Source organism: Hirundo rustica, chromosome 12 (genome assembly GCF_015227805.2).
Source record: "Hirundo rustica isolate bHirRus1 chromosome 12, bHirRus1.pri.v3, whole genome shotgun sequence".
NCBI classification, from domain to species: Eukaryota; Metazoa; Chordata; class Aves; order Passeriformes; family Hirundinidae; genus Hirundo; species Hirundo rustica.
In genome coordinates, this window is record NC_053461.1 from 19,157,922 (window position 1) to 19,185,877 (window position 27,956).

At 45.2% G+C, this 27,956-nt stretch overlaps 2 protein-coding genes across 7 annotated transcripts; one reads left to right on the forward strand and one right to left on the reverse strand.

The window, feature by feature from the left end:
• The first annotated feature begins 668 nt into the window (after positions 1-668).
• Positions 669-5,485, forward strand: TRNT1 (tRNA nucleotidyl transferase 1). Of its 2 annotated transcripts, XM_058422214.1 has the most exons (8): positions 669-686; positions 799-905; positions 1,670-1,863; positions 2,404-2,542; positions 2,729-2,855; positions 3,033-3,226; positions 3,396-3,646; positions 4,350-5,485. In XM_058422214.1, the coding sequence occupies exons 2-8, from the start codon at positions 845-847 to the stop codon at positions 4,596-4,598; spliced, it is 1,215 nt and encodes a 404-aa protein (XP_058278197.1). In that variant the 5' UTR covers positions 669-686; positions 799-844; the 3' UTR covers positions 4,599-5,485. The 2 variants fall into 2 exon arrangements, with proteins under 2 accessions (XP_058278197.1, XP_039932114.1); XM_040076180.2 differs by lacking the exon at positions 669-686 and having other exon boundaries at positions 767-905.
• CRBN (cereblon) lies at positions 5,427-22,456 on the reverse strand. Of its 5 annotated transcripts, none has more exons than XR_005702801.2 (13): positions 22,316-22,435; positions 19,178-19,290; positions 18,483-18,685; positions 17,480-17,629; positions 15,977-16,139; positions 14,594-14,656; positions 14,110-14,194; positions 13,842-13,957; positions 11,291-11,355; positions 9,942-10,073; positions 7,975-8,788; positions 7,280-7,488; positions 5,427-5,535 (listed from the first exon to the last, which is right to left on the reverse strand). XR_005702801.2 is itself a non-coding variant. In XM_040076179.2 (11 exons), exons 1-11 carry the CDS (start codon positions 22,380-22,382, stop codon positions 8,602-8,604), a joined length of 1,341 nt encoding a protein of 446 aa, XP_039932113.1. In that variant the 5' UTR covers positions 22,383-22,456; the 3' UTR covers positions 6,270-8,601. The 5 variants fall into 5 exon arrangements, 2 of the variants coding, with proteins under 2 accessions (XP_039932113.1, XP_039932112.1); XR_005702802.2 differs by lacking the exon at positions 5,427-5,535 and adding an exon at positions 6,278-6,577; XR_005702800.2 differs by lacking the exon at positions 5,427-5,535 and having other exon boundaries at positions 6,272-7,488.
• Between the last annotated feature and the right edge of the window lie 5,500 nt (positions 22,457-27,956).

The window sequence follows — 27,956 nt, forward strand, 5'->3', positions numbered from 1 at the left end:
GGCAGAACCTGACAGAATGAGAGGACACAGCCCCAGGCTGCGCCAAGGGGAATACAGGTTGGATATTAGGGAAAAGTTTTTTATGGGAAGTGTGATAAAGCACTGGAATGTTCTGCCCGGGGAGGTGGTGGAGTCGCCATCCCTGGATGTGTTTAAGGAAAGCCTGGATGTGGCACTCGGCGCCGTGGTTTAGTTGCGGTGTTAGGGCTGGGTTGGACTCGATGAACTTAAGGGTCTTTTCCATCCTAGACATTCTGTGATTCTGTGACTGTGCGAGTTCATTTATAAATCAGCCCGGACTGCGCGCGAGGGGATAACCCTCATGAAGCGAGCTGGGACGGAGCGGGGCCCGATCCCAGGGCCCGATCCCAGGGCGAAGCCGCATCCCGAGCCCGGCCCGGCCCACAGAAAGGCGGTGCCGCTCCCCGAGCCCGGCCCGGCCCACAGAAAGGCGGTGCCGCATCCCGAGCCCGGCCCGGCCCGGCCCACTGAAAGGCGGTGCCGCTCCCCGAGCCCGGCCCGGCCCAGAGGAAGGCGGTGCCGCACCCCGAGGCCGGCCCGGCCCACAGAAAGGCGGTGCCGCACCCCGAGGCCGGCCCGGCCCACAGAAAGGCGGTGCCGCATCCCGAGCCCGGCGCCGCTCTGAGCTCATCGCCCGGCGCCGCCGATCCGGGAGCTGCGCCCCGGTGAGTGACTGAGGGAGTGCGGGGCAGCGGGGCCGGGGCGGCGGAGCGGCCGTGCCCCGCGGTGTGGCCGTGCCCCGCCGATGTGGGCTGAGCTCTTGGTTGTGCCCCGCAGGGCCGGGCTGCGGCTGCTGCGGCGGCGGCACGGCGGGAGCGGCACCATGAGGCTGCAGGCGCCGCAGTTCCAGGCGCTCTTCACGCCGGGGCTGCGCAGCGTGGCCGGTGAGTGCGGGGAGGGGAGGCCCCCAAAATGTCCCTGAGCGGGTCGTTCGGGTTGGGAGGGACCTTAAAACCCATCCAGTGCCATCCCTGCCATGGTGGGACACCTCCCACTGTCCCCGGCTGCTCTAAGCTCCGTCCAGCCTGGCCTTGGGCACTGCCGGGGATCCAGGGGCAGACGCAGCTTCCCTGGGAATTCCATCCCAGCCCCTTCCCACCCTCACTGGGAAACCTCAATCCTAAACCTACCCTCCCTCTCCTTATTGCCGTTCCCCCTTGCCCTCTCACTCCATGCCCTGCGTTTTTCTGCTCCCAGAGCCTTCTCCAGGCCCAACACCCTCAGCCAGTCTCCAGGGACATGTCAGAGCTCCTTTTCCCCTTTGCAGGCCGATTCCAGGATGCTCTAGTGTTCCTGAAGAAATCTGGGTTCACGGCTCACTGTCCTCTGCCGTAAAAACCCTGAATTCTTTCCCCTTGTCAGCCCCTGACTGTTCAAAATGTTACCCAGCCCAGAGTCCCCAGGACCAACTAGAGACCTGCCAGTAGCTGTGTTTTCAGAAAAATAAATCAGAATGACAGGGAGAATACCTGTGGGAGCTCAGCTGTGCCACAAATTAGTACATTTTGCATGAAGCTGTGAGTTATCTTCTGCTTCCTGCATATCTGAGTGTTTATTCCTACATCTGTGATCCTAATTTTGTGAGAAGGCAGCTTATGGCTGATTGTGCCAGGGGTTTATTGCTGTTTGGTTTTCCTTCCCTTCCCAGAACTGTTTGAGAAGAAGAACTATGAGCTGAGAATAGCAGGAGGGGCTGTGAGGGATTTACTGAGCGGGGTGACACCAGAAGACATCGATTTTGCCACCACAGCTACACCAGCAGAGATGAAGGAAATGTTCACAGCAGCCGGGGTTCGTCTGATCAATAACAAAGGAGAAAAACATGGAACCATCACTGCCAGGGTTGGTTTGGGATTTGTTTGGATCTTTTGTCTGTGGATGTGCAGCATGACCAGCAGAAAGTTTGCTCCTTATTTGTTAAAGTATTGTAGCAAGAGTTGAAATGAGACCCTGCTTTAAAGCCTGGAGTGACTTTTTTATTGTTCATTGTAGAATTCAAGTAATTATCATATTTTAATGCTTGTAACCCATTCATGCTGCTGTGTCATCACCAGAAAACATAATGTTGGCTGCCCACACATGATCCTAATGTTTCCTGCTCCTGATTTCCCCTCAAATTCTGTTTCCTGTACCTTGCTCTTACCTTCTCCTGCTGGAAAACTTCTACAGCCTCTGTAGAAAATAAGTAATGTCAAGATTATGTTCAGAAGTTCTTATTTCTCAACTCTGTGTGAAAGCACTGCACACGTTGCTATGCATGTGTCCACCCAGTGTACACAGACACAGGGCTGAAAAATGAGCAGCTGTTGCATTTAATTTCATTTAAATACATTTTATTTAATTTCATGGCTGTTGAAGTAACGCTGTCTGTGGGATTTGCAGCTCCATGAACAGAATTTTGAAATTACCACTCTCCGAATAGATGTTGTCACCGATGGACGGCACGCAGAGGTGGAGTTCACCACGGACTGGCACAAGGATGCTGAGAGGAGGGATCTCACTGTCAACTCCATGTTTTTAGGTAAATTTGAAAAAGTTACGTAGATGAAGCAGAGATTTTGAGTTTGGCCAGTGAATTCTGTCTCTGTGTAAATTCGTGGGATGATCTGACAGACCAGGGCACATCACACAGCTCCAAATGAGAGAGTTTCACTGTGTCAGCCACATTTGTAAATTCATATTCTGTTTTGTCATTTTTTTTTTCTAGGTTTGGATGGGACACTCTATGATTTCTTTAATGGCTATGAAGACTTGAAAAACAAGAAAATCAGATTTGTGGGGAAGGCAACTGAGAGAATACAAGAAGATTATTTAAGAATCCTGAGATACTTCAGGTAAGAGGTTTTGCCTTTCCTTGAAAAATAAACTCTATAAATTTTCAAAAACATGCAAAAAGACACCAGTGATGTAAAGAGAGTTGTAGTTTTCATATTTCCTTTCCAACATAAATGATTTTATGATTGTAAGTGGAATTGTTTTGTAATCTAACATCCAGGGGGTTTTTTTGGCAGATTTTATGGAAGAATTGCAGAGGAACCTGGAGATCATGAACCTAATACACTGCAAGCAATTAAAGAAAATGCCAAAGGCTTGGCTGGAATTTCAGGAGAAAGGATTTGGGTGGAACTGAAAAAAATTCTTATTGGAAACCATGTCAATCATTTGGTTCAACTTATGTATGAGCTGGATATTGCCCAGTACATAGGTAAAGTGAAATGAAGTTTGATTTCCTTCTCCTGTATCTTATACAGGCAGAATTTTGTTGCAAATTGAGATCAACCTTGGGTTTACACAGAAACTGGATTTTATTTTTATCCTGTGCTAACACCCACTTTTCTTATTAACACTTCTTTGCGCTTCTTGTGTGTTTTTAGGGCTACCATTTGATGGGAATTTAGAGGAATTTGCCAGAGTCACTAAAAACATCCAAAATCTGTCTCCAAAACCCATGACTGTCCTGACATCCTTGTTCAAGGGGAAGGACGATGTCACAAACCTGGACCTGAGGCTGAAAATCTCCAAAGAAGAAAAACACCTTGGCCTTTTCTTGGTGAAGCACAGGCAGGAGTTAACCAAAGCCCAGGGGTCAGAACCACTGAGACCATACCAGGACTTCCTGATGGATGTGAGTGCAGTTCAGATTGCTTCCCAGTGACCTGGATTCACTTTAAGACATTTCTAAAAAACAAACCTACTGTGCTTTAGCAGTTTGGAGCACCCTGTGCTCTGTAGCAATTTTTGGACTGATTTAAAAGTCAGTCAGGCTGAAAAAGGTCACATTTTCTTGTGACCTTACCTGGGACTGGCAGTTTGCTGTGCTGTCCTGCTGAAATATGAAACAGGAGCTGGAGCTCAGGGAGAATTTGGCTTTTTTTTCTGTGAAATTCAGCTCTGAATTGTGCATGGAACATCAGTGCAGTTCCTGGTGTTCTTCCCAAGGCCCACTGCTCCTTAGGCAGCCCGGGATGTTCTTCCACAGCACAGTGAGCTCACTTCAGGTGAATTCTGCATTTCTGGAGCAGCACCTGATCCTGAGGGCAAGAACCAGTCCCCAGGGCCAGGCCTGCCTCCCCAAGGAAAGGTGATGGAGAAGGATTCCAGCTATGACCTGGGATTCAGGGAGTCTCCAAGGATCTCCCAGAGCCTGCAAGGCTCAGTTTTAACACCTGTGAGGCAGGAGAGCTCCTTGCTTCCATAGTCCCAGCTTGTCCAAGCTCTTGCCTAACGAGGAGGAATGGGAATAGCACAGTGCTGAGCACACTTGGAGCTGTTTCTGCTGTTTCATACTGAACCCTCTCTTTTTTTTTTTTTTCCCTTTTTTCTCCTAGTCTAGGGAGGCTAACACCAATTCCAAGATCTTTGAGCTCCTAAAGTACCAAGGAGAGAAGGAACTTTTGAAAGAAATGCAGGAGTGGACTGTGCCTTCCTTCCCCGTCAGCGGCCACGATCTGCGGAAGATGGGGATCTCCTCTGGGAAGGAGATTGGGACAGCACTGCAGCAGCTGAGGGAGGAGTGGAAAAAGAGTGGATACCACATGGATAAAGAGGAACTGCTGAGCTGCCTGAAGAAGCTGTGAAGTGAATAATGCCAGAACTGTTTGTGCCCTGATCCGAGTGGAACTGAGCTCCCAGGGAACTGAGTCTCTCCCAACCAACTGAGCATCTGTCACATTTAACGTTTTCATTGCTAACTCCTGACTTCTGCAAGGAGAGGTTCCATTCTGAATATAAAACATTGGCTGCCAAATTCCACCTTCTCAACCTCTCTTTGCTGTTCTTAGTAACAAATATTTACTGTTTTATCATGACTTAGGGCATGAGAGGTGATGGCAAGATTTTTCTCCTTTTTTCTATATCCAAAAAAAGCCCCAAAATCGCCCCAGAAAGGTTGTTTGCATCCTCTAGATAAAATGATGGAGGGGTTTTTATGTGCCTAGAAGAATGTGTGGAAATAACGGGCTCTACCTTAACTCTTTTTGTTTTTAAAGCTGGGTAACAGATGGAAATACTCACTCCAGCCATTCCCAACAGCCTTGCCATGGAAAGCCAGGCTGTCTTCTAGGACTGTGTTTATTTTCCAGAATTCCAGAATCAGTTTTAGGTTAAAAGGATGACTTGGCTGAGTAAGTATCATGGCTTTTCAGTAGTTTTTCAGTCACTTATCACTGAGTAACTAAATCCACAGCAAGCTGGTGAAGGTTCTACGTTTTATTTTCAACTTGAGGTGTAAGACAAACTATTAATGTTAATTAACATTAACAAGGGGAGATCCAGCTCCTTGTCTTGGGAATTTGGGGATTTGGAGCAGAGCTATTCCTGGACTTCATGAATGTCTTCCCATCCCTGGGTTTTTTGGTGTGCTGTTAAAAAATCTCTGGGAGCAGCTCTGGTGTGTATAAATCTTCTTGCAGGGTTGACGTTTTCCTACAGAACCATGGTAACGAATAAATTCCTTTGGATTTCATTTTCCTTGTATATCCTTTTGCAGCACTAGATGGCAACACTGGAGCAGTGCTGGAAAAAAAAAAATCAGCATTTTGGGCTTTCACACAACTTCCCAGCTGCCTTTGGTTTTTCCTGGGATGTCTGGTCCTTTAAATAAATCATCCTGAAGGTGCCTGGGAATCTGTGGGAGCCAGCAAGGGAAGAGGGAAAGCGCTGTTTGTTAGTAAGGCAAATCTCACAAGAACAGGATGGTGCTTCATTTAATGAGGTGATTAAATTGAAGCCTCCTTTGTGTCATTTCTGGAACTACTGAAATCTTGGGAGGGAGAATGACAAAATTCAGGGTTGTAGAGAGTCCTTTGGTGAAATCTTTATAAAAGTGCAGCTTTTAGGGCAGTGTCTGTGGAGGTGGTAAAATATTAATGCTTAACAGGATGAAACCCCAAATCCGCAATCTGCAGCTCCAGCCGGCTGTGGGACGGCACAAAACACACGAAGACAAGAACGGGGCGCGCACAGCCACAGAAACAAACACAGAAACAAAGCGCAGCTCCCGGGAAGGCGCCGCGGAAAATGAAGATCCGCGCCGCGGAGCGGATACGCGCAAAGCCCTCAGGAGGGGCCGCGGGATAACGCGCAGCCCGAGAGGTTCCAGAAGGGGTAAGATTTCGTTCCGAGCCGTGCGGGGACCCGAGCACAGAGCCCGCAGACGGGATGTGTGTGCGTGCGCTCTGTGCAGTGCTCCGGCCGCACACGGCGCTGTGTCCCGGGCGGCGCGGGCTGGCCGCTCCCGCTCCGCTCCGCGGTGGCTCTGCCCGGGTGAGTTTTATGCTCCAGAAAGCCCCGGGCACCGGGCACGGGTGGGTCGGCAGCTCCCTGCGGAACACGGAGCTCTGCGGCCGGCAGGAAGCGGAGCACAGTTCCTGCTCCCGGCTCCTCCCCACAGCCGGCGGCTGCGGCGCCGCTCCCTCAGGGCTCTGCGCGGGCTTTCCCCAGCCCGGGAGATGGGATCCGCAAGCGACGGCTGCCGCCTTAACCTTTTCTCTGTTTTCGGTGTTTCCCTGCCTTTTTCTACATGCGGAGTTAAGGATCTCATCCCTCTGAGCAAACGCTACACAGGTTAAGCACATGGAACAGCATCATCAACAATAAAATTTAATTAGTGTTAATTTACTGCTGGACTTACCTCAATTATATTAGGTTACATTTGACTATATACACAAAACATCAAAAATATGCTTATTCTGGATTCAAACATTGCCATTTTTCATTGAGAATCCCAAAGACTCCGCCAAAAACCCCAAAGAACTGAACGTTTAGAAGTTCAGTGCCAGCTGAGAAAATCCTTTTGAAATTCCCCTTGCCCAGCAGCCAGTGAATGCTCACACCAAGCCCCACTGAGGGTCACAGGAACAAGAGACAGGAGGGACTTTGAGGGAAAAAGAAACAAAATAGCCAATAAAGGAATAAATGTGCAGCCTGGATGTCTTGTGTGTGCAGAGGTGGGGGAAAGCCAGGCCCTGGTTCCAGTGGATTCACAAACACAGAGCATTCAGAGTCCCCCTCTCACACCAGTGCTTGGCTTTCCAAGCTTATAACGAATCATTAGCAACATCCAGAATGTTTTCTGGATGAAAATGAGCCGCCATCATCCTGTGTTTGCTCAGAGCCACATCCCAAATTTTGCTTTTCACAGCTCACTGCATATTGGAACTGAGCATGGAATTAAAGGAGGTGTCTAAGAACAGAAGCAGCAGAGATGCAGAAAGTTTCAAAGGACTAAACCCGATTTACACAATTAATCTCTACATACCTGGCATGACAAAGAGCCAGGAGAAATCCATGGTTTGGGGTGTTTTTTCCAGCTGGAGGTCCCACACTGCCATGGAAATCAGCTCCTGGTGTGCCAGGCTTGGCCCTGGCCCTCAGCTGAAGTGATCTGTCCCTGCTAAACCTGCCTGGAGCCTGGCACAGAACAAGCAACCAGTGGCTCATGTCTTGAACTTGACTAATTTTACATCACTGTGAAGAAATTAAGAGTAAATGATAAAAGCTTCAGAAGAAAAACAAGTGTTTATGTGCATAAACATTGAAAAAAAATCTCCATTGCCATCACCAAAGTGCATTCTGAGAGGAAAAAAAATCCAATAAATCAGTGGCAAAAGCTGCCCCAGTGAGCACAGACAAAATAAAAACCAAACCAAGAATCTACCAAGAAACCTCCCCGCAAAAAAGCACTGCCTTTATTTATGTTTTATTTGGAAACCTTGGCTCTTTATAAGGTGATAATGTGAAATTTTCCTCTATGATGTGAAAGTTAAAACAAAATAATTAGAAGAGATTTTTGCTTCCCTTTGTCACAACAAGGACTACTAAAAAAATCACCTTAGTGAGTCCTTCCCAAACCCCTGGATACCTCCACTGGTAAATTAACCAGGAACAATTTGGGGAAGTCATTGAAGCACACTGAAGAGAACATGACAATGCTGTTTACCTTCTGGGACTGACCTGTGCACTTCCTATCAACAGTTCAAGACTTCTAAAGTCAAATGGACTAAACAGATGAGACAACTTGCAAGGAACAGACACTTCCCCAAGGGTTCCATCCTGGGAGGCAGCTGCAATCCCAGCTTTTGCACATTCCAGCACTCAGAAACTCTCAGGCTGCTTCTCTCTTCCATGGTTATTCAGCAGGAAGCTGAGAAACAGCACAAGCAGCAAACCTGAAGGGCTCCACAGCGTTAGAAACGGATTCTCGGCAAACCACGTGTGTTATGGCAAATACTCCACAGCAGGGAACTGCTATCTACCATCCCAGGAATACTGCAGAAATCCCACTCTGCTGGTTGGGGTTTTAGCTGGATTTTAGTTTCCATCCCCCTTCCTTCACTGCAAGTGGGAATTACACAAGTCCAGTCTCAAGTGTGTCCACGTGGATCAGACATTTCCTGGTGTCCCACGTGGATCTTCATTCCTGGAGTCTCCTGGCACCCCCTCTCCAAGAACAGTGCGGAGTTCCCGAAGAACAGAGCAGGGAGCTGGGCGAGCCTGGTTCCCTGGGGAAGGGAGCGTGGTTCCTGGGGTTCCTGGGCTGAGGAAGCTTGGGAGCAGCACAGAGCAGGAGCGCCGGGGGCGTCACAGGCACAGCAGCGGCGAGCGGCCGCGCTCCGAGTCCTCCCCGTCCCCCTCGGGAATGCGGGGCAGCAGCGCCGAGCGCGTCAGCCCCCAGAACTTGGGAGGGGACAGCTCCTTCCTGGTGGCTGTGAACTTCCAGCCCATGTGGCTCCCGCAGATCCTGCACTGGGCTATGGTCCAGGCGTACCTGCCGAGGGCACAGCAAAGCCTTGGTGAAGGAAAAGGTGCTCGGAAAATGCTGCAGTAGGAAACAACCCCTGGCTGGATTTGGGTGACAATCCCCAAACTGGGTTTGCAAAGAAACCTCAGGAATCCAGTACCCAACTCCCATCTAAAACCCTGCAGAACTTCAAAAAAATAAGGACAAAAACCCCACAAATCCCACCACAAAGCTCTTTCTTGCCTCTTCAAAGAGAGGAAGTAACCAAAGCTTTTAATTGTCCCAGCTTCCAGCAGTGAGAAATGCTGACAGCCCTAAAGAGAAGTCAGAAAACTTCCCAGAGTAAATTATTTCATGGGAATGAAAGTGATTTTTGCCCTGCTCCTCAAGTAACGGGAACTGCTGCACTTCCCACAGCAGCAGAGCTTTTCTCTAACACTTTTATAAAGCAGAACATGAATATTTCAAAGTCATCATAAAAGAGCTGAGAAAACAAAAAAAGATGAGCGATATTAACTCCAGATATTAAAAGTCTCACATTTTCTTCAGGGAATGTTAAAATGTGTGACAGAAATGCCAGACATCCTCCAAGTCATTGCTCAGTTTTATGTGATATTCCAGGAAAAAAATTCCTGGATGCAAGACCTGTTATTATCAGGCAAACTTTTATATCTAAACACTTAACTCTGTTACTGTCCCAGAGAGGCGGGCTCATTATTATTATTGAAACAAATTCAAAGATAATCAGATCAATACAAATATTATTAGTTTTCAATTTTATGTAACATTTATCCAGGCTTTAGATACAAAAATGTATTTCAGTAGACTAAACGCATTTATATATTCTGGTTTTCACTGGCACTAAAGCTGTGTGAAAACAATTCAATTTTAAATGAAACTGCACACAAAGAAATTTCCAGACAACTTGGTTTAAACAGTTTAGATTCTAGATTATGTTTTAAAATCTTAATATTTCCCCATTTAAAAAAATATTAAATTCTGCAGTATTTTATGTGATTTTTCCATTCTATTCTGTATTTTGAATACGTCTAAATTTACTTCCTTATTTTTCACATGAGCGAAAGGATGACGTGTGCCTAAAAAACTCAATATTTACTATTCCACCCTCCCAGAAATTGCCAGTTTGGGTAATTTTGTAATAAAATGTTGCTGTTCTTACCCAGGGAACCAGCTGTGCTCTGTGGAGGGCCGTCCACTGAGACTCAGGTTGCAGGCTTTATATACAGTGAGGGTTTCATGGATGTATCCGTGGGGATTCACATAGGCTGCCATGGGACCACACAGGGATAAGCTACAACACACAGGGAATTCGATCAGAATGCAAGGAAAAATAAAATATTAATTAATAATAATAATAACAACAGCCCCAAAAGGTGGCAAAGGTAAACAGAGGAAAAACTGCCAGCTAAACTTAAAATATTTCAACACAGTAAAAAAAACAAAAAAAACCCCAAACCAAACAAAAAAAACCCAACCAAACAAACAAACAACAACAAAAAAATTTTTGTAGGGGGAAAAAAAAGTGCCTTGAATTATAGCGCCTTGAAAGAAAACAGATGCTAATTTAAAATATCATTACTCAGAATTGCAGAAAAGTACACGACAGAATCATCCTGTGTATTAAAGAGCAAGTTCCAAAAAAAGCAAGGAGAATGTAACTTTCAAAGTAAGCAAAAATGTTCATTTATTACACCAACTTCTCAGCACCTTCTGTTAAAAGTTCATCATATTGACACAGTGGGAATTGTGGTGTCTGCAATCCATTATTTGATTAGAAGATAAGACACGGCTTTTAATTACCCCATCAGCTCCTTATCACACTGATAAAGAAAAACTGTGGGGAGTCTTTGTGAACCCAAACCATCTTTTAACCTTCCCATTATCAGAGGGGAGGGGCTGACGGGAGTTAATCAAGATTAGAAGCAGTGACAAGGCTGACAGGAGCAGCAATTATTTGGGAAATGTAATCATTGTTAAACATGGGAGATATTGTACAGGGCAAACAGAGAATGGGGCCAGTTATCAGGAATAACCTTAAATTCTCAAAAGAAAAAAAGGGATCACAACATTTAAGGAACCTTCCCTGCATGCCAATATCCTGGGAGCCTGTTTATATCCCCTAATTAGTGTATATTAATTTGCACTTGTGGCCTGTTGACACATAAATGAGGTGCGGAGAAATAAAATTTGGGATATCAAAAACTTTATTCAGAAATACCAGGATGAAAAGTCTTTATGTGACACATTCCTATTCTAAATTGTTCAGTGCAGGGTGCTGGGGGTATGGCACAACACCAATTTCTGTTCCAATATACCTGGAAATGCTGAGATTTCCTAACTTTTTATTAAAAAAAAAGCTCATATATCAACTCTCTATAAATATTTACTTAAATTTTATTGGAGCTGTGGCAAACCCAGCAGTTTTGAGATTTAACCCAGCTTAATCTGCTTTGCTGTGCCCGTGTTTCTGACCAAGGAGCTGCCCAAGATGAAGAATAATAAACTCACCTGAATATTTCATTCTTGGTAGTTATTTCTGTGTCTTGGCATTGCTTACAACAGAGAGATGTACACTGGGAAAGAGAAACAAAGGATAATTTCATTAATTTCCAGATGCTTGTCAGCAGTGGGAAATAATAAAAATGTCTCTCCCTTTCCACCAGAACATACTTTGGACCAATAGTTTTGTTCATCTGAGCAGCAGTCACTGGTGTGGGTTGTTTTTTCTGTGCATTTTACTTATTTAAACATTAATTATTATCTAAAGGACAAAACGATTTTCACATCGTCCCCTCTCAAAAAGATCCACACACAGAGAATTGGATCTGACTCCACAAAGATAATAAATGAGCCAACCTTTTAAGGCCTCTAAAGGCTAATTTAGAAAAAACAACCTTTGCTCTTCTGCAATGCAGCACAGAAAAGGCAGATGAGACAAATGCAATCATTAAGTCTTTCTTAAATTTGAGGGTACTGTAGATCAATGGGTTTAATTTCCTCACAAAAACAGGTAAAACATATTGATCTCTCTCCTGGAGATTATAACAGATTAATCCATCTTCTACAATTTCTGCAAAGCAGAACTAAACAATTCATCACTGACACTGCCCAGAGAAGAAGCATTTAAATCAGCTCAGCAGAGCACTCCCATTCATTTGCAGGAAGTGCATTTACTTGTACTTCTTTTTACGGGTAATGCCTGTGAAATTCCCCCCAAAATGAACCACAGGATTTTGGAATAAAATGTTGCACCCAGGGACAGGAACAGCTCTCTTAAAACCTGGAGTTTGTGCTTCTGGTCCCTCTGAGCTATGACTCCTGCGCTCTGCTGTGACACCACACACTCAAACCACTCTTTGCTCTCCCCTTTGCTCCCTCCAGAGGTTTTTGTTGGATTTCAGCCGCTCCAGCTCCATCCCTGGAGGTGCCACAGTCCTGCCCCGCTCTGCTGACTGGAGAGGAGGAAGGACAAGAGCTCCACTCCCCAGATCCTCTTTATCCCCTCCTGAAGCTCCCCTGGCCTCTCTCTCCTGCCTTTCTTTTAAACACCCTCACTCACAGATGGCAGTCCAATGCTCACACAGCACTCAGAGTCCAATTCAGCCACTGTTTTATTCCATGGCTCCACTTCTAAACCTCTCTAATGACTGCAATTAGCACTCCCGGGTGGAATTCACAGTGTTACACCCGGGACTCAGGCACGTTCCCTAAAATAAGCATTGGTAACCGAGTTAACAACGGGGAAAACTGCTAAAAGTACAATATAACTCACTGGAAACAGAGACAAAGGGAAATGGATCAGCTCTCAGGATCAGTCTGATCACTGGAAATTGCATCCTGAACGAGCCAGGGCATGCTAAAAAAGACTGGATTGGACCAAAATACTGCCAAATAAACTGTAAAAAGCCATAATGCACTCCCCATTCCGACAATAACACAGAACAGTTAAACACATCCACAGACCAAAATGTCACATCATGGTGAAGAAAACACCTTTTAGCTATAGGCTAAACAGCAACTTTAACTTGAATTTCTGAGGGTAATTTTGAGTTTTCCTGTCTCTTTGGAATTTATGGAAAATATGTGATTACTGAACACGAACAGTTCTCGGTAGCACTTGAGTATCAGGGTGTTTTCAGAGATTCAACTCAGAAGAGACAAAGTGAAATTTAGTCTGATTACAGCCTCAGGCAAAAACCTGCCCATTTTGTCTCAGAATTTGGACGCGATGTTTTCTGCCTCCTCTCTTTCAATTTCTGGTGCATGAGCTTTGGGAAGAGGACCGCTATTAAAATGACCCTCAGGTAACTTTTCCCCAGAAAGAGGCAAGAATTTAATGACTTTTTAGCACTTTTTAGGCAAACAGGCAAAATTCCCACTGCTCTGTATCCATTACACAAACACAGTACTGTTATTTAGAAAACAGAAACTATTATAAAGAATTTATAATAATTATTATAAAGAATTTATAATTCCATGGCAGTGGAAAGAAGGGAAGGGAAATAAGTTTTTCAACATTTTAACAAGGAATTGCCTGCAAAATAAATATGTGTCTTTTACAAAAAAATCTGTTTGATCCAATCTTTAGATTTATGCTCAATACTACAAAGATTTTTGCTACAAAATCCACAGGTTTCCATGGCAAAATGATACTTGATCACGGTGTCAGTGTGGGGCTGTGATGGCTGTTAACAACACTGGACTTCTAGCACCATCTCTTGGCTAAAAAAGTGCTGTGCCACACTGAAATACTAACAAAAGCAAGTATTATTATATATGATGTTACACTGTATTACATTATTACAATATATTATTATAACATATTGTTACATATGATGATATATTATATATAATTTATTACATATTTCTTCCTTGCTGCCAAACATAATCCACCACTGAGACACCATTTTCCTTCTGAGCAAACTCTGGAAGTAATAACAGAACACTCAAATTCATCCCCTGGAAGGATTAGCTGGAAATCCCATCATTTCTGGAAGAGATTGTAACAGTCACTCCCTATTTTTTTTGGCAATTTGATGGCAAATGAAGAAGTACTCACTTTGTTCATGATATCCAGCTCACAGCGGAGCCTCTGCACAGCACTGCCTATTTTGAGCAACTGGATACGTAAAGCATCATCAATGGGCAGGCAGGCAGCAACTCTGTAAGAAAAATCTAGAAATGAGAAAGCAGCAGGTCTGTTAGAATTAACAGAGGAATAAATCCAACTATTCCTATTTACTTTACTACAGGTAATTATCAAAGCTGTGGTCTCTTCAGAAATTAAAAAAAAAAAATTAGAGATGTGGGTAAATAAAACCTCGTACCTACTGGGTTTGATGGAAGAGATTCATCTTTAAGGTTTTCATCCCACTCATGGAGCTGCCTCTTCACTCTTTCCATCAAGGTTTCCTTTTGTTAGAAGAAAAGCCCAATTTAAATACACAGGTATTGCTGTTTTCTTCTTAGGAAAAAAAAAAACCAAAAGGCAAGCAAAATGTAGAGTAAGCTCTTTTCCCTAAGTGCAGAGTAGCTTTTAATGAAAGAATAATTAAAGAATCATTTTGTACCTGCATCTTTTGACTGGTTTTGCTCTGAGACAACACAGAAGGAGCCAGAATCTCTGCTATCCCTCCCAGACGTCTGCTCTAGGAAGGAAGGAGCAACCACAGAGGGGGAAGCCCTGCCTCATCTTTTCACACTACACTGAATATAAAATGCTTTACAAAATTAAAGTTTTATATGATCCCATGCTTAGATATTACAGCTACAAAGCTCACTGCAGGTTATTTGATTTAAGGATGAACTTACGGCATCATAAAGAGAGTAGAGCCAGGGGGGCCAAGATGTCAAACTTGCACAGTGGAACTTCCTCTGAAACCAAACCCACAAATATTTATTCCTTAACAAAAGCAGATTTTAAGGACAGTTTTGTTTGGGGTTTTGTTTGTTTGTTTGTTTGTTTTTAAACAAATAAAACGGGGGAGAGACATCTGATTATTTAAAAACACAAGAAATTACCCCCATCAGGACCAGCACTTCAATGTGAAGCTTCCAAACCCATTTTCAGATGCACTGAGGGCTAAACCTTCTGAAGAGGACAATACAGGGATTTTGTCACAAAACCTGTCTGCATTAGAGGTATTGCTGATGTTTGGTAATAAAAAATTACGTCTTCCAAAAGGGTATCTATCTGAAATGGAGACAGTTCAAAATTTAAGTGCTATTAACACTGCATCTGCTCCTAAGTCTCCACCAGCTGTCCCTGGAACTACCAAGTTTCCACCACTGTAATGTCATTTGTTTAATTAACCAATTTTCTCCAGTGATTTTTGAACACTGAAATTTAGAGCTGTAGTTAATAGAAGTCTAAAAAAGCAGCACACAACATAACTACATTGCTTTAGGAGCTCATACTGCTCTGCAAATATGTACAAATTCAATTTTAATCTCCCCCTTGAGGGCAACTCTCCTCATTTACAGATTACACCACGAGAGAGGTGGAGGTCAACAGGACAATTACCCTGCTCTGGATCTGCAGCCCAGGTTTTTCCTACAGTGGGTTCACTTCATTTCAGCTTCACCTGACAGAATCAGCCTTGGGAAGGGATTTCCAGACCACAGCCCAGTGTTTCTGGGCTCATTAACTCCCATGAACTTGGTCAGGAACTCTGAGAATCAAGAGCTCTCTGTTATCAATGAAGTTTTTAATTTGATTTTGAGGGTACAAGAGTTCAAAACCATTGAAGAAAAATGCAAATCCAAACATGAGCTGAGTTACCAGGACTCTGTATTAATTTCTGGAGGTAGTTCCAAAGATCTCTACAGAAGATTTCAAGGTTAACTTCTCTGTGTCAATGACCAAAACAATGGAATAAATAAATAAATACAGATATAAACTGGCACAGGTTTCCCAGAGAGGCTGTGGATTCCTTGGAAGTGTCCAGGGAATGGATGAGGCTTGGAGCACCCTGGGATAGTGGAAGGTGTCCCTGCCCATGGGATGGGCTTTAAGGACCTTTCCAACCCAAACCTTTGTGTGATTCCATGAAAAGCAGCAGGTTGGAATCTGCCTTCCCTGTCGTGCCTCATCCTCTACAGATGGAATTGGACACTGATTCTCAAGATGCCATCAGAAATTAAGACAAAAAATACAAAACCAGAATAAGCAAAGCTGCAGAGTTAACTTCTCACCTTTTGGTACTTCTGCCACCACTGCCTGATGGCTCTGTCCTGCCAGGAGTTGGGTTTGGAGGAGGGAATCACGTGGCACCTGCTGAGAGACTGCAGCTGCACTGCTGCCATGGTGGGAGGCAGCACCCGCTCAGGCAGGATTTGCACTTTAGCCTGCTGGATCCTGAGAAAGGAAACAAAAAGATGAGGTGTACACGTATTTTTTTAAATGTTTTTTCAAATACATGCATTTAAAAAAAAATTGATTTTACTGCTTATGGGAAGACAGGCTGGTGCAATGGATTAATCACTCTACAGTACCAGAGAATTTAAACAACAATCCATTCCATCAGAACTTCTTTTTATTTTAGAGCACTACAGATCTGTTGGGATTGTGGCGGACAGAAGTACAGACAGATTGGCAGCTGAATGTTCCACAGTCTCAGCACTACAGATTTAGATTTTTGTCCCCTCAAGTTACTTTTGGCATAAATAATCAGCTCCTCCATCTCAATGCCTCAGTTTAGCTGAAATGCACTTTGCTATCTTCAAACCACAAAAGCTTCTGTGCTCAGCTAGAGGTCAGAATCAGCAGAAATAGGATACAGACTCTGATCAGATTTTAACAACCCAGCATCAAAGGTCACCTCTTCCAAAAAGACCTCAGCATATGTACTGTGGCTACTAAAAATGCTGTCCAGCAGGGAAGACTTCATGTTTCATCAGGATTATACAGCAGAAATCCTGAAATATCGAGTGGTGCGCCATTACAAATTTCTCATTTTCTCACAGGGACGGCACTGAACTGGTAACTGACAATAAATTGTAAGATTATCTTGTGCCAAAAGCACTCAGGAATCAGAAATGCCAACAATTACGGAAATGTTCTTCTTGCTAAGGAGCTCTGGACAGTGAATCCCCGGTAAGAAAGCAGTGTTGCTGCAGCTGTCCAAGCACTGCCACCGTGTGTCCAAGCTGGGCTTTTCCTCAGCTGTAACATTCAGAGGCTGTTAATCAGAGCCCAATGTCAGAGAGCAAACACCGGATGTATTCCTCATTTCTTCAGCTGCAGGTCACAAACCCACAGAAACGCTGCTCTTTCCAAAGCAATGCCACTATGCTGAATTGCAGGACACAGGTGAGCAGCTCTAGATTTACAGATTTGGAGTAATACTTCACAAGCCTGGCAGAAAATATGACAGAAGCTCTAGCAATTGTGCTAAGAATTGTGACATATTCCTAGATCAATGCTGGAGCCTGGACCTCTGGCCAGTGACACTGCCATGGTGCAGGGCACGATACCAAGGCCTTGAAAATGAGGGGAGGCTCAGCATGTTCCTACTGGATGTTCAGGATCTTGAGCACTTTTAGAAATGGAAAAAGGCATTAATTACATAATATGATAAAACATAAAACTAGTCAGAAGAACTGCTAAAGATCATAGCTATCAAACTGGAATATAGAAAATAAGAGAATACTCCTACCAAAGCTGACGAGTTTAAATTAACTGCATGATTTTCTTACCCATCTGACTGTGTTCGTATTTCAAGCACCTTGAACCTCTGTCTTCCTATTGCTTTCACCTTGACTGTTTCAACTCCGTATTCCTGCTCCTCTCTGTAGGCATAGATTTCTGCTGTCGTTCCAAAATGTGCTTCCCTCTCATGTGCATTACTAAAAACAACGAAGAATTAAAGATGAATTAAAAGAATTACGCCCCCCTCCAAACAGCACTGCTCATTCAGACTCCAGTCTGCCTGCAATGACTGCACATGATTGGTCTGATCAAAAAAGCAACTTTTGGTGAAATACCTTTAACAAATCACCATAACAATTTTTTCATTATAAAGCAACTTCTGGTGTTTTGGTTGGTTGGGTTGTTTTTTTTTTTTTGCCAGGTGACTTGATTTTATTTTAGGGTCTAGATGTGACATTCTGGGAGCAAAGGGATCTCCAGTGTGTCAGCATTTCAAATGCAGACACTAAAAGCACCAGCAGTCTTCGGATTGACTTTATAACAGGAACTGTTCCCACCTCCCACACCATTAATCCACAGTAAATTCCAGGGCGAAGAGGGAGGAACATCCCCAACTTCTTCTGGCACTGATCAGCTTTTCTCTTTTCCGCTTTTCTATCACCTCCCATCTCTCAACTCTACTATGAAACATTTGCCAGTGCTTGTTAATCCACACACACAACAAGCAACAATACAGCTCTCAAAACAAGAACGTGACTTTTACATTTCAGGTCAAGGCTTATCCTTTAACAAGACGGAACAAGCCGTTACTGAAACGAAGAGGATGCTCAAACAAGGAAGCAGATCAGCACTCGCTGTTTCTCCACACAAACACGTGATGCTGTCAAGCGCCCGCATTGCCATTACATACTGGAAGACAACTTTTTGTTAAGCAATTTCAGCTCGTTCTCGAGCACACAACTGACGCGACCATCTGCTTTTGCTTTAGTACCCATAGAAACCGTGCTAAAAACATGCCGCACACACCAGCGACCCGCCCGTGGCTTTTACCTGTATGCAAGGACAGCAAAGGTTCTGTCTTTCTGAATTAAATTCCGCACCATGCTAACCTCTTGGGGGCGGAAGAGCTGCAGCGGCAGCGTCTGGCCGGGGATCAGCATCACCATCACCCGGGGCAGCACGGGGATCACCTGGCAGCTGTCGTCATCGTGCACCGTCCTCCCGTGGAACTCCTCCATGTCCGAGCCCAGGTACTGCCAAGGGCGGGGAGGGACAGTCAGCACGGGCTGGGTGCTCAGGGACACCGCGCTGTCTCACCACCGGGAGAGCTGGGGTTCTCCACCCTGGAGAAGGCTCCAGGGTGAGCTAATCCCAGAATCTGAACGAGCTACAGGAAAGATGGACAGAGATTCTTTCCCAAGGTATGGAGTGCCAGGACACAGGGAGTGGCTGGCAGAGGGCAGGGACGGATGGGAGACTGGGCAGGAATTGTTCCCTGGATCCCTGGCAGTGCCCAAGGCCAGGCTGGAGGGGGCTTGGAGCAGCCTGGGAGAGTGGAAGGAGCCCCCACCCAGGGGGTGCAACTGGGTGCCCTTTAAGGTTTTTCCAAACCAAACCATTCTATGATCTTACGATTCTGGGAAAATAAAATTAAGTTTGTGGCTTCAGAGCTTTACAGTAAAACTATATAAACTCCATTCAAATCCCTTCCGGATATGTTTAATGGACAATATATAAAAACATACCATATGTGATGTGGGCAAGCTGGTATCAAAATTAATGATGTTTGGCTTCTCAGCTTCTTTACTATCTTGGTCTTCCACTTCCATTTCATTGTCATCCTCTTCCTCGCTCTCTACTGACAAGCACATACAGAATATTGTGTAGAAACCAATCAGCAAAGACTGAGATACTGAGAAAAACCTGAGAATCAGGGAATTGCATTCAATATTCCCAGGCTACAGCCTTGCACAGGGAAATAAACCAGAGGGAAAGAATTTTCTTGCTGTTACAGCAAAATCATCATTCTATAGAAAGGGTCAAAAGCTGGTTATTTATTTCGGAAAGGCTAAAGAACAACTTTCCTTGGAAGAAAAGAATAAACAAAGGCTGTCAGTTCAGCTTTTCACTACAGTGGTGTCTCCTTATCTCAGCTCTAAAGGTTTTCTGTCAGCACACCGGGATGCCACATAACTCCATTCCTTGTAGGATGCTGAGTGAAGCGTCTGAGGCTGCACAGACCTCAACAATCAAACTGCAAGGGAGAAAGAAGCAATGGGAAACTCCGTAGTCGTGCAGAGACTCCTGCTGGTATTTTAGACAATTTAACTGCTGTCAGCCTCTGCTGTGTGTACAACAAACACAAACCCAGCAAAGGCAGCTCCTGAGGAAGCAAATCACAATGCTCCAAGGGATTTCAGATACAAAACAATATTTAAAAACTACTGCTTCCCTCCCATTTCTCAGCCAATCTTAAAGTAATTTTCAGGCAAGAGACCATTTAAATTATCAGTCACTGCATTAACTGACCCTATTTCTTTGAACACAAACATTATTAATATACCATGTTATGTCTAAACTACATGCTAGCATGAACCACTCTCCAGGATTCTGACGCCCAGAGCTGCTGGGTAATGGATAATCCCAGTGGTGCTGAAAAACATCATTTAGACCTTGAAAGCTATTACAAGATGGAAAAAAAAATTTTTACAATGGTCTGTCTAGTTGCCTGCTTTTGCAATTAGTATCTTCTTAAAAAAGAATCCAGAGTTGAAAATGTAAAAGGTGGAGGGGTTCTCTCATCCTGAAGGGCTCTGCAGGGAAATCTCAAAAAAGAAAAATGCTGCAGAAGCAAAGAATTTTCCTTCAGAAATGGGAGCACCACTAATTTCACTGTTTCTGAGAGTGGGCGGACAAGAGACATTAAAAGCTGATTTTAGAGAACCTTTTTTCCCCTCTCTGGCCTCCAGACACATTTGTTAAACGCTCCCACAAAATGTTTAGTCACTGGTCTTATTTCTGCTTCACCTCACTTATGTTTTTTTTAAGAGGTCATAGTTTACAGAACCTGCTCTTACACAGATCCATCCTATACTGAATTTATCTCAGCAAGAAATGATCCAGCACAACAGGAAAGGAGGTTACAGACTCTCTTTGGTATTGTACCTAATTACAGCAACGAGGCACCATCTGCCTAATGACTGTTAAAAATACTCCACGTCTATATGAAACTTCTTATATTCAATTAGCAACCCTAACCACGAACAATTACAAAACGTTTAAGATGTCCAAAGCAGCCAACATTTTTGCTTAGTTTGGAGGAGAAGAGCACAAAATTTTCGTTTGGTTCTGGGGCATCACTGCAGGATGGGGAAAGGGGGGGGGGGGGGGGTGTGAAATTCTGATTTTTCCCATCCGGCTGCGTCCATCATTAGCAGTTTTAACAGGGAGAGGCTGTCCCACTTGTTTTTCTGAGCGCAGAAGGAATTAGCAGCAGTCGATTGGAAAGAATTGTGCCCGGCAAACTTTTGCTGGCTGCTGCCAAAAGCGCACAGTGGCTGCTGTGTGGTGGTGGCCGAGGGACGATGATGACTCATTTCACTGCAGCACCAGCCAGCCCAAAACACAGAAAACCCCGGCGCTTTCCCTCTCCTCCTCCCTCTCAGCTGGCAAAACAAGCTGAAGCTTTTACACCCCCAAATACTGGGTTTTATTTATCTGTATATTCCAGGATTAGCAGCACCTCCAGCACACAGGAAGGAGGGAAGAGCGAGTGCTGAAGGCTCCCCTGCATATGAAAAATCACATTTCCCTCACGTTGGTTCACTGACACAACCCAATCCACCCTCAATGCCTCTGTGCAGAAATGAGAAAATATGAACCTCATTTAAGGAAAAGTGACAAGGTTATATATAGGTCATATTAAAGCTGTATTTCCTAAAATATCTGGGAAATAGCTCATATTAAGGCTGTATTTCCTAAAATATTCAGGAAATATTTTCTTATTATTTAAAACATACAGGCCTAAAGAGCCCACAGAATTTCCTGCCATGGGAAATGACGCTGGTTCCTAGCAGGATTTCCTCCTCCCTTCTCCCCTGCATGCTTATTCTGAAAGAATGCTTCTTTCCAGTCCTGCACAAGCTGCTTCCCAAACCCTTCGATCTCCTGTCAGTGCGGAGGCACCATATGCAGAAAAAACACATTATTATGCAATAATTATGCATAATTCCCTGGGTGAGGAAATGCACCGGTGTGTGTGACAGATAAGCCGGGCAACACACAGGATCCAGCACTGCTCTCCATCCAGCCCCAAGCACCTCTGCTTCCCTGCTTATTTTCCCTGGAAAACAGAGCACAGACCTCCTAAAACACAGCTTCTCCTCAGATTTCGGGTTTCACGGAGGTCTCGATGCACAGAGCAGCGCCTGCTCTGCCCACTCTGGCGGAAACCCCAAGGCGCGTTCCACCCCACCGGCTGCCCCCAACACCCGTGGCAGCGTGTCCCTCCCTGCACGGCGCATCCACGGCCTCGGCGGAGCATCCACGGCCTCGATGGATTTGCAGGAGCCCAGGAGCAGAGGCCGCGGCAGCCCGCGGCCCAAGGCTCGCCCTCGGCCGCCCGGCACGGCCCGGGAGCGCCCACAGCTCGGCGGCACCCCCGGCGCTCAGCACCCCCCGCTCCCCACGCCGCCCGGGGGCTCTCCCCGCCTCCCCTTCGCTTCGCTTCCCCCTTCCTCTTCTCCTGTCCGCCTCCGCTGCCTTCCTTTCCTTCCCTTCTCTTTTCTCTTTCCCCTTCCCCTCATGGCGCCGCCCGCAGAGCCCCGGCCCGGCGCCTCCCCCGCGGGTGCCCCCGGCCCTGCGCGGCCCTGCCCGGCCCTCACCGGGCACAAGCTGGAGGTGGTTCCCCATGTTATCTCGGGGCTCTCCGCCTCGCTCCTCGGCCGCCATCGCTGTTTACCCGGAGAGCAGCCTGGGAAGGCGCCGGGGCGGGGGCAGGAGGCGGGCGGAGGAGGAGCCCGAGGCGGCCGGAGCCGCGCCGGGACCGAGGGTTCCGGGCTCGCCGCCGGGCTCGCCGCGGCCGTGTGCCCGGGCAGGGACGGCCCTTTCCGCCTGGAGGGCTCGGGGGTGGCGGGGGACAGCGGTTCCTCCTCTGCTGACGTCGCCGTGGGTGAGCGGGGCAGAGCCGCCGCGGGTGGCACCGCTCCCCAAAGCGCTTCATGCCCGGCTCTGGGCACGGGAGACGGGCTGGGCGTGAGTAAAATCCGCCCTGCGTTAAACCTCACGGGTAAACAGCTTGAAAAGAAACTGAACACAGTATAAGGTAAAAATCAGTCAGCACAAGGGAGACTTGGAGAGGGTGCGGCGAAAGGCCAGGGAGGTGCCGAGGGCACGGGAGCATCTCTGCTGTGAAGGAGGGCTGAGCTGGGGTTCTTCCACCCCGAGAAGAGGTGGCTGGAAAGGGGACTTCATCCTTGCACACAGATTTTAGTAATTTAATTATTAAATTTAGTCGTTGCAACGCCAAGAGGACAGACGTAGGCTCAACTTGATGGTGCCCGGCAGTGGCACAAGAGGAACGGGCAGAAACTGATGCCCAGAAATTCCACCTGGACGTGAGGAAAATCTTCCCTGTGCAGTGATGGAGTGCTGGAGCAGATGCTCAGAGATGTGTGGAGTCTCCTCCCTGGGGATATTCCAGACCTGTCTGGGCACAATCCTGTGTCCTGTGCTCTGGAAACCCATCAGCAGTCCTGTCCTGGTGTGAACCAGAAATGGTTCACGGGATGCAAACCTGGCTGATCCACCCCAAAAAGTTCAATGCACCTGCCTCTGCACTGCCCAGCTCTCACACAAACACTGTCTCATCATTTATTATCATTTCCTTCCCCTTTAAAAATCCTCAAAAATGCCATATCATGGCCCTGGATGTCTCTCGATTAAAATGTTGTATTCTTATTGCTGGAATTTTTATTGCATTCTTCATTACAAATTACTAAACCCATACAGTGCTCCTGAGCATTTCACTGTTCCTCTAGCTCAGCCCTGTTGCTTTCTCACTAAAAAAAAAGCTTTTTCTTTTTTTTTTTTTTTTCCCCTTTCTTTTCAGGGAAAAATTCTGCACTTTCTGCTTTTCTCTTCAGCATTTCCCATTTCAGTTCAGCAACAATATTCTCCCTCCATCAGTGACTGAGCAAACCAATAATTAGCCAGCAAGCAAAAAAATGCTAATTTTTATATTTTTTTAAAAATCAGAGTTAAAGTGGTTTAGAGAACCACATTTAAAAGAGAAATAAGCACTGTAATTTCCTTACCATGGTGGGTGGAAAATTCCCAAACAAACATTATCTGTACTGACCTGAATGGCCCTTCAGAGCAACAATCAATACCACATTTGCCAAATGAGCACGAACCTTCCCCTGATGATGCATTAAGCATTTATAAAATACAATATTCACTTAAATGATTATATGATTCCATAACTTCTTTCTGCATTGTCTCACCATAATACACCTAATTGGTATGGCAGGGTATTGTATCTGATAATTCACCATAATAATAATAATAATAAAAGAAATATTTTTGTTGTCAGGCCGGCCAGCTGAAGAATTAAAAAATTACGAGCCCGTTCTCCAAACCCTGGGATTTTATTAAGAAATATTATGCTTATTATTTTTTAAATTCTTTTGGTATGCTAAAATGTTTTGATTTCTGTTGGTGTTTTACTAAATTGCTGGGGGTATATTTGAGTCACACTTTTAAGCTTGTTTCTGCACTCTTGAGGGATAGATCTTATTTTTTAGTGGCTCCTGGGATTCTCCAAAAAAAAATCACATGACCCAAGCAGTTTCTTTTAGGAAACCCTAAATTCAATAATAATAAAATTATAAGTAGTGGGGACTCTGGGAATATTTTGGATTATGTTATGCAGCTCTTCTTCACTCTAACCCTGCTAACTGCACTAGACAGAGCACTGTAACTCCAACAAGAGCTTTAAATATAAATTCAGCTCCCAGATTGGGCATTAACTCTAATTTAGACTCTGACTATAATTTACAGACATCACTATCCACCAGCTTTTTCTACAGGGCTGTAGTGAAGACACCGAGGATTTGGGGTGAAGAATTTTTTTCTGAGATAAGTGACTTCTGTTAAGTTCCACATCACCAGCAGGATGTTTGCTAAATGCTTTGAGGTATAATTAATTTGGGGGTTAGGGTGTTTAAATTCAGCCTGCTAGACAACATGTTGAACATATAAATATTGCTATTTATCATCACAAAAAGCTTAGTTTGAGGAGTCATTCATCTCCCACTTGAACTGCTCCCAGCACAAGGTGTGTTCCCAAACTCAGAATGGGAAGTTGTTTCCTGGAGGGGCTTCATCCCCGAATTCATCTCCAGTGGCTGGTTGGGAATAATTAAAAAGTTGTTCTTGGTTAACCATTGTGTAGTTTGGAGTCAGAGGATGTTAAATCCCCTTTCCAGAAGAAAAAGAAACGGAGGGATGGGAATGTAAACCATATTGAAATGTAGCTCTGTTTAGAATTTAATTTCATGTTAATTAATTTAGTGTTCATTTATCCTGGGTCGTACTCGGGATGAGGAAAGCAAAGGATTGAGTCCTTGTTCCCTGATTACAGGTGCAGTTCTCAATACGAGGAGTTTGCAAACCACCACCAGCCTCCTCCTGGTCAGTCATTCACTAAACAGATCATTGCTCCACCGAAAATACAACTCTACCTCCACAAAATATGCTATTTGGCATTTACCTTCTTGTCCCATTTTCCTACCCCTGCATCCACTTCCTGGCTGCCCTCAGGAGGAAAGCTGTGTGCCCGGTGAGAAGATGAAATAAGAGGAACCAAGAGCATCCCTGCTGACAAAATCTTCCCCGTGTGAAATTCCAAAGCTCCTTTCCATCCCTCAGCTCCCTTTTCTCTCCACACTGGTTGAGAAAGGAAGTTGTCGGTATCTAAGCAACCAAAGCACTCGCTAGTCCCCGCCTACATCCTTGATCGTAGTGGGAAATTCAAAAGTTCCCGATATTTCTGGGAGAAGCAGCACTAGATGGTGCTGCAGCATCCCCTTTTGCAGGTTTTCTCTGGCAGAATTGTTCCGCTGGGCTGCTCCGCGAGCTTTGGGGCTTCTGTTTTTAGGGGATTCACTGCAAACAGTGGAAAAGTTGGATCCATAACATTATCCTTTTAAATGAGGGGGGTTGTGTTTCTGCGACGTGCTGGTTTAATCGAGCTGTTTAAAAAGGAGTGTGGATAGTTTTAATTAAATTGGTAAAAGTTCTGTGGGCTTGTGCCTTTGATTTCTGCCCTGCCGATAAATTGGCTCGTTATCCACCCAAACCTGCTATTCCAGGCAGAACCAAGCAGTCTCTGCAAGTATTCCAAAACAAAAAGTGACTCTCCACCTTTAGATAATTTATTAAACACTGACAGTAGACAGCAGCTCTAGGACAAAAAGAAAATCTATACAGCAGACGTGAAAAAAAACAGTTACAAAAAATACATGAAGCCACTTTCCTAGCAATAGCCGGGCAGCCCCAGCACTGAGGACACTTGTGTCCACATGGCCGTGGAAATTCCCGGCTTTTCAAGTTGGACTTGCTACTCGCTTTGTCACCACTTCGTCGCACGAATGAGGGAGATGTGTTACCTGCCAGTCCCCAGCAACGAGGGGAAATTCCCTCTTTAACTGCGAGAGTGCTGAGCTGGCAGCCCTGCGCACCCCGCGTTATCAGCTCTGCCATCCCAAAAACACATCCTCAGAGCTGCCCTTGGCAATATTAAATGTACTCCGAAAGCAGAAAAATCAGCGACGGGCAGAACTGCCCTAGAATAAGAGAGCCTGGGAAACTGCTGGGAAGTGGAAGAGCAGCAGAGCACGAGTTTATCCCAGGAAGCTGATTCTTGCTTCAGCCCGCATCCCGGTGAGAACAGGGCATGTTTACAATTCCTGTTAATATTTGCTGCCTGGCTCGGGCTGGTGACAAAGGAGCAGCTCTGAATATGCAGGAGGCCCGGGACAAAGGGCCCATTAGCCAGACATGGCCATTACCATGCCGAGAGGCAAATTCTCCTGCCAGCGAACCCTCGCCAAGCAACAAAACTCTTTGGCAAGTGTGCAAACCCCGTGTTCCACGCAAGTGACAGACAGCATGGCAGGGAAAGCAAATGGGGCTATAAACACGAACTTGGTTCAATAAAGGGAATGGAAAGTGAGGGGAGAAACTCTGTACCACTTTCTGGAAGGGGACACCATGGCAAAGGGACCCTTGTGGAATATTTTTGTAAACCCAGAGCTGTCAGACCCTGCTCCCAGATCGCCTGAGATGTGTCCGTAGCTTTGAGGTGCAGGTTAGCACAGACCTCATGTATCCATTGCAAAGATTTGTCAGAGATAAGGGTTTGGCATTTCCTTTATTTTTTTCTATCACAAAAAATTTTGGTCGTTTTTGTGTTAATGGGGTCCCAAAATTTTAACCAGCATAAACACGAGTGATTCCAGTGAGTCTTACAAGCTATAACACTCATTTTTCCTTCTCCATTGTTCCTCCCAGATCTGTCAGCAAGTTCAATGTATTTATGGCTCAGTGTACATATAATTCTGGACATTATTTCCCAAATAGATCCAAGTAGCTCTGTCTGAACAGGAGTTAATGCAGAGCTCACTGCAGCGATCCCTACTCACAGTGCAAACAGTGTTGGTTTTATCCCTGTGTATATTACCCAACAAAGTGTTCCCATATATTATGTAAGATCACGTAAATGGGTGTGTATACATTTAGATAGAGGGAGCCTGGGCATAAATCTCACTTCAGGTTAAAATACAGAGCACTAAGTATGAGTAAAAAGTACTGTTTACCTTTCACGGTGGATTTAGAGCGGGCTCCTTCCATTATCCGTGCAGGAAAACCACTCGGAACTCAGGGAGCTTGAGAGGAGTTAACACAGCCACATTTACAACAATATTCTCCTTAATCTTGGGAGTTTATCCTGGAAGTTTGCCTGCAGTTTGTCTTGGGGAGGAAGTCCGGTAATCTCTGCAGATGGTGGCAGTGAAAACCTATCGCTAAGACAGGGAGGGAAAGAACACAGAAAGGTTTGGAAATCAAGACTTTTTTGTTTTGGTTTTTTTTTCACATCTTAACTTGGAGAAATTCAGTAGAGACTGAGCACTCTGCCTTTGCAGTCTGCTTAGTTAGGCTTTCTCCATTTCTTGGGCTGAAAGATATTGTTAACATCATTCCCCAACTCTTTTTTAGTAATGGCACTGAGTATCGCATCACTCTGATCAAAGGTGGGTGCACTGCAAGGATGGGGAAAAGAAAAATACACGCTACAATGTAATGGACATAAACTGCACGTAATGGACATAAATGCCAAGGTCTGCTGGATTCCTGCCTCAGGCAGCAGAGGGATGCACTCTCTAGATGTGCTCTGAAGCTTTTGCAGTTCTCATTTTCATAGAAGCACGAAATGGTTTGGTTGGAAGGAACGTTAAAAATCCT

Bases quoted from the DNA above. Each gene is read 5' to 3' on its own strand.
- TRNT1 (XM_040076180.2), top strand. From the start codon at position 767: ATGTGGGCTGAGCTCTTGGTTGTGCCCCGCAGGGCCGGGCTGCGGCTG. The intron at 906-1,669 runs GTGAGTGCGGGG...TTCCCTTCCCAG, and splicing joins GGGGCTGCGCAGCGTGGCCG to AACTGTTTGAGAAGAAGAAC. The intron at 1,864-2,403 runs GTTGGTTTGGGA...TGGGATTTGCAG, and splicing joins ATGGAACCATCACTGCCAGG to CTCCATGAACAGAATTTTGA.
- CRBN (XM_040076178.2), bottom strand. From the start codon at position 22,382: ATGGCGGCCGAGGAGCGAGGCGGAGAGCCCCGAGATAACATGGGGAAC. The intron at 14,195-14,593 runs GTAAGTTCATCC...TTCTAACAAAAG, and splicing joins TCTACTCTCTTTATGATGCC to GAAACCTTGATGGAAAGAGT. The intron at 13,958-14,109 runs GTACGAGGTTTT...TCTCATTTCTAG, and splicing joins TCTTCCATCAAACCCAGTAG to ATTTTTCTTACAGAGTTGCT.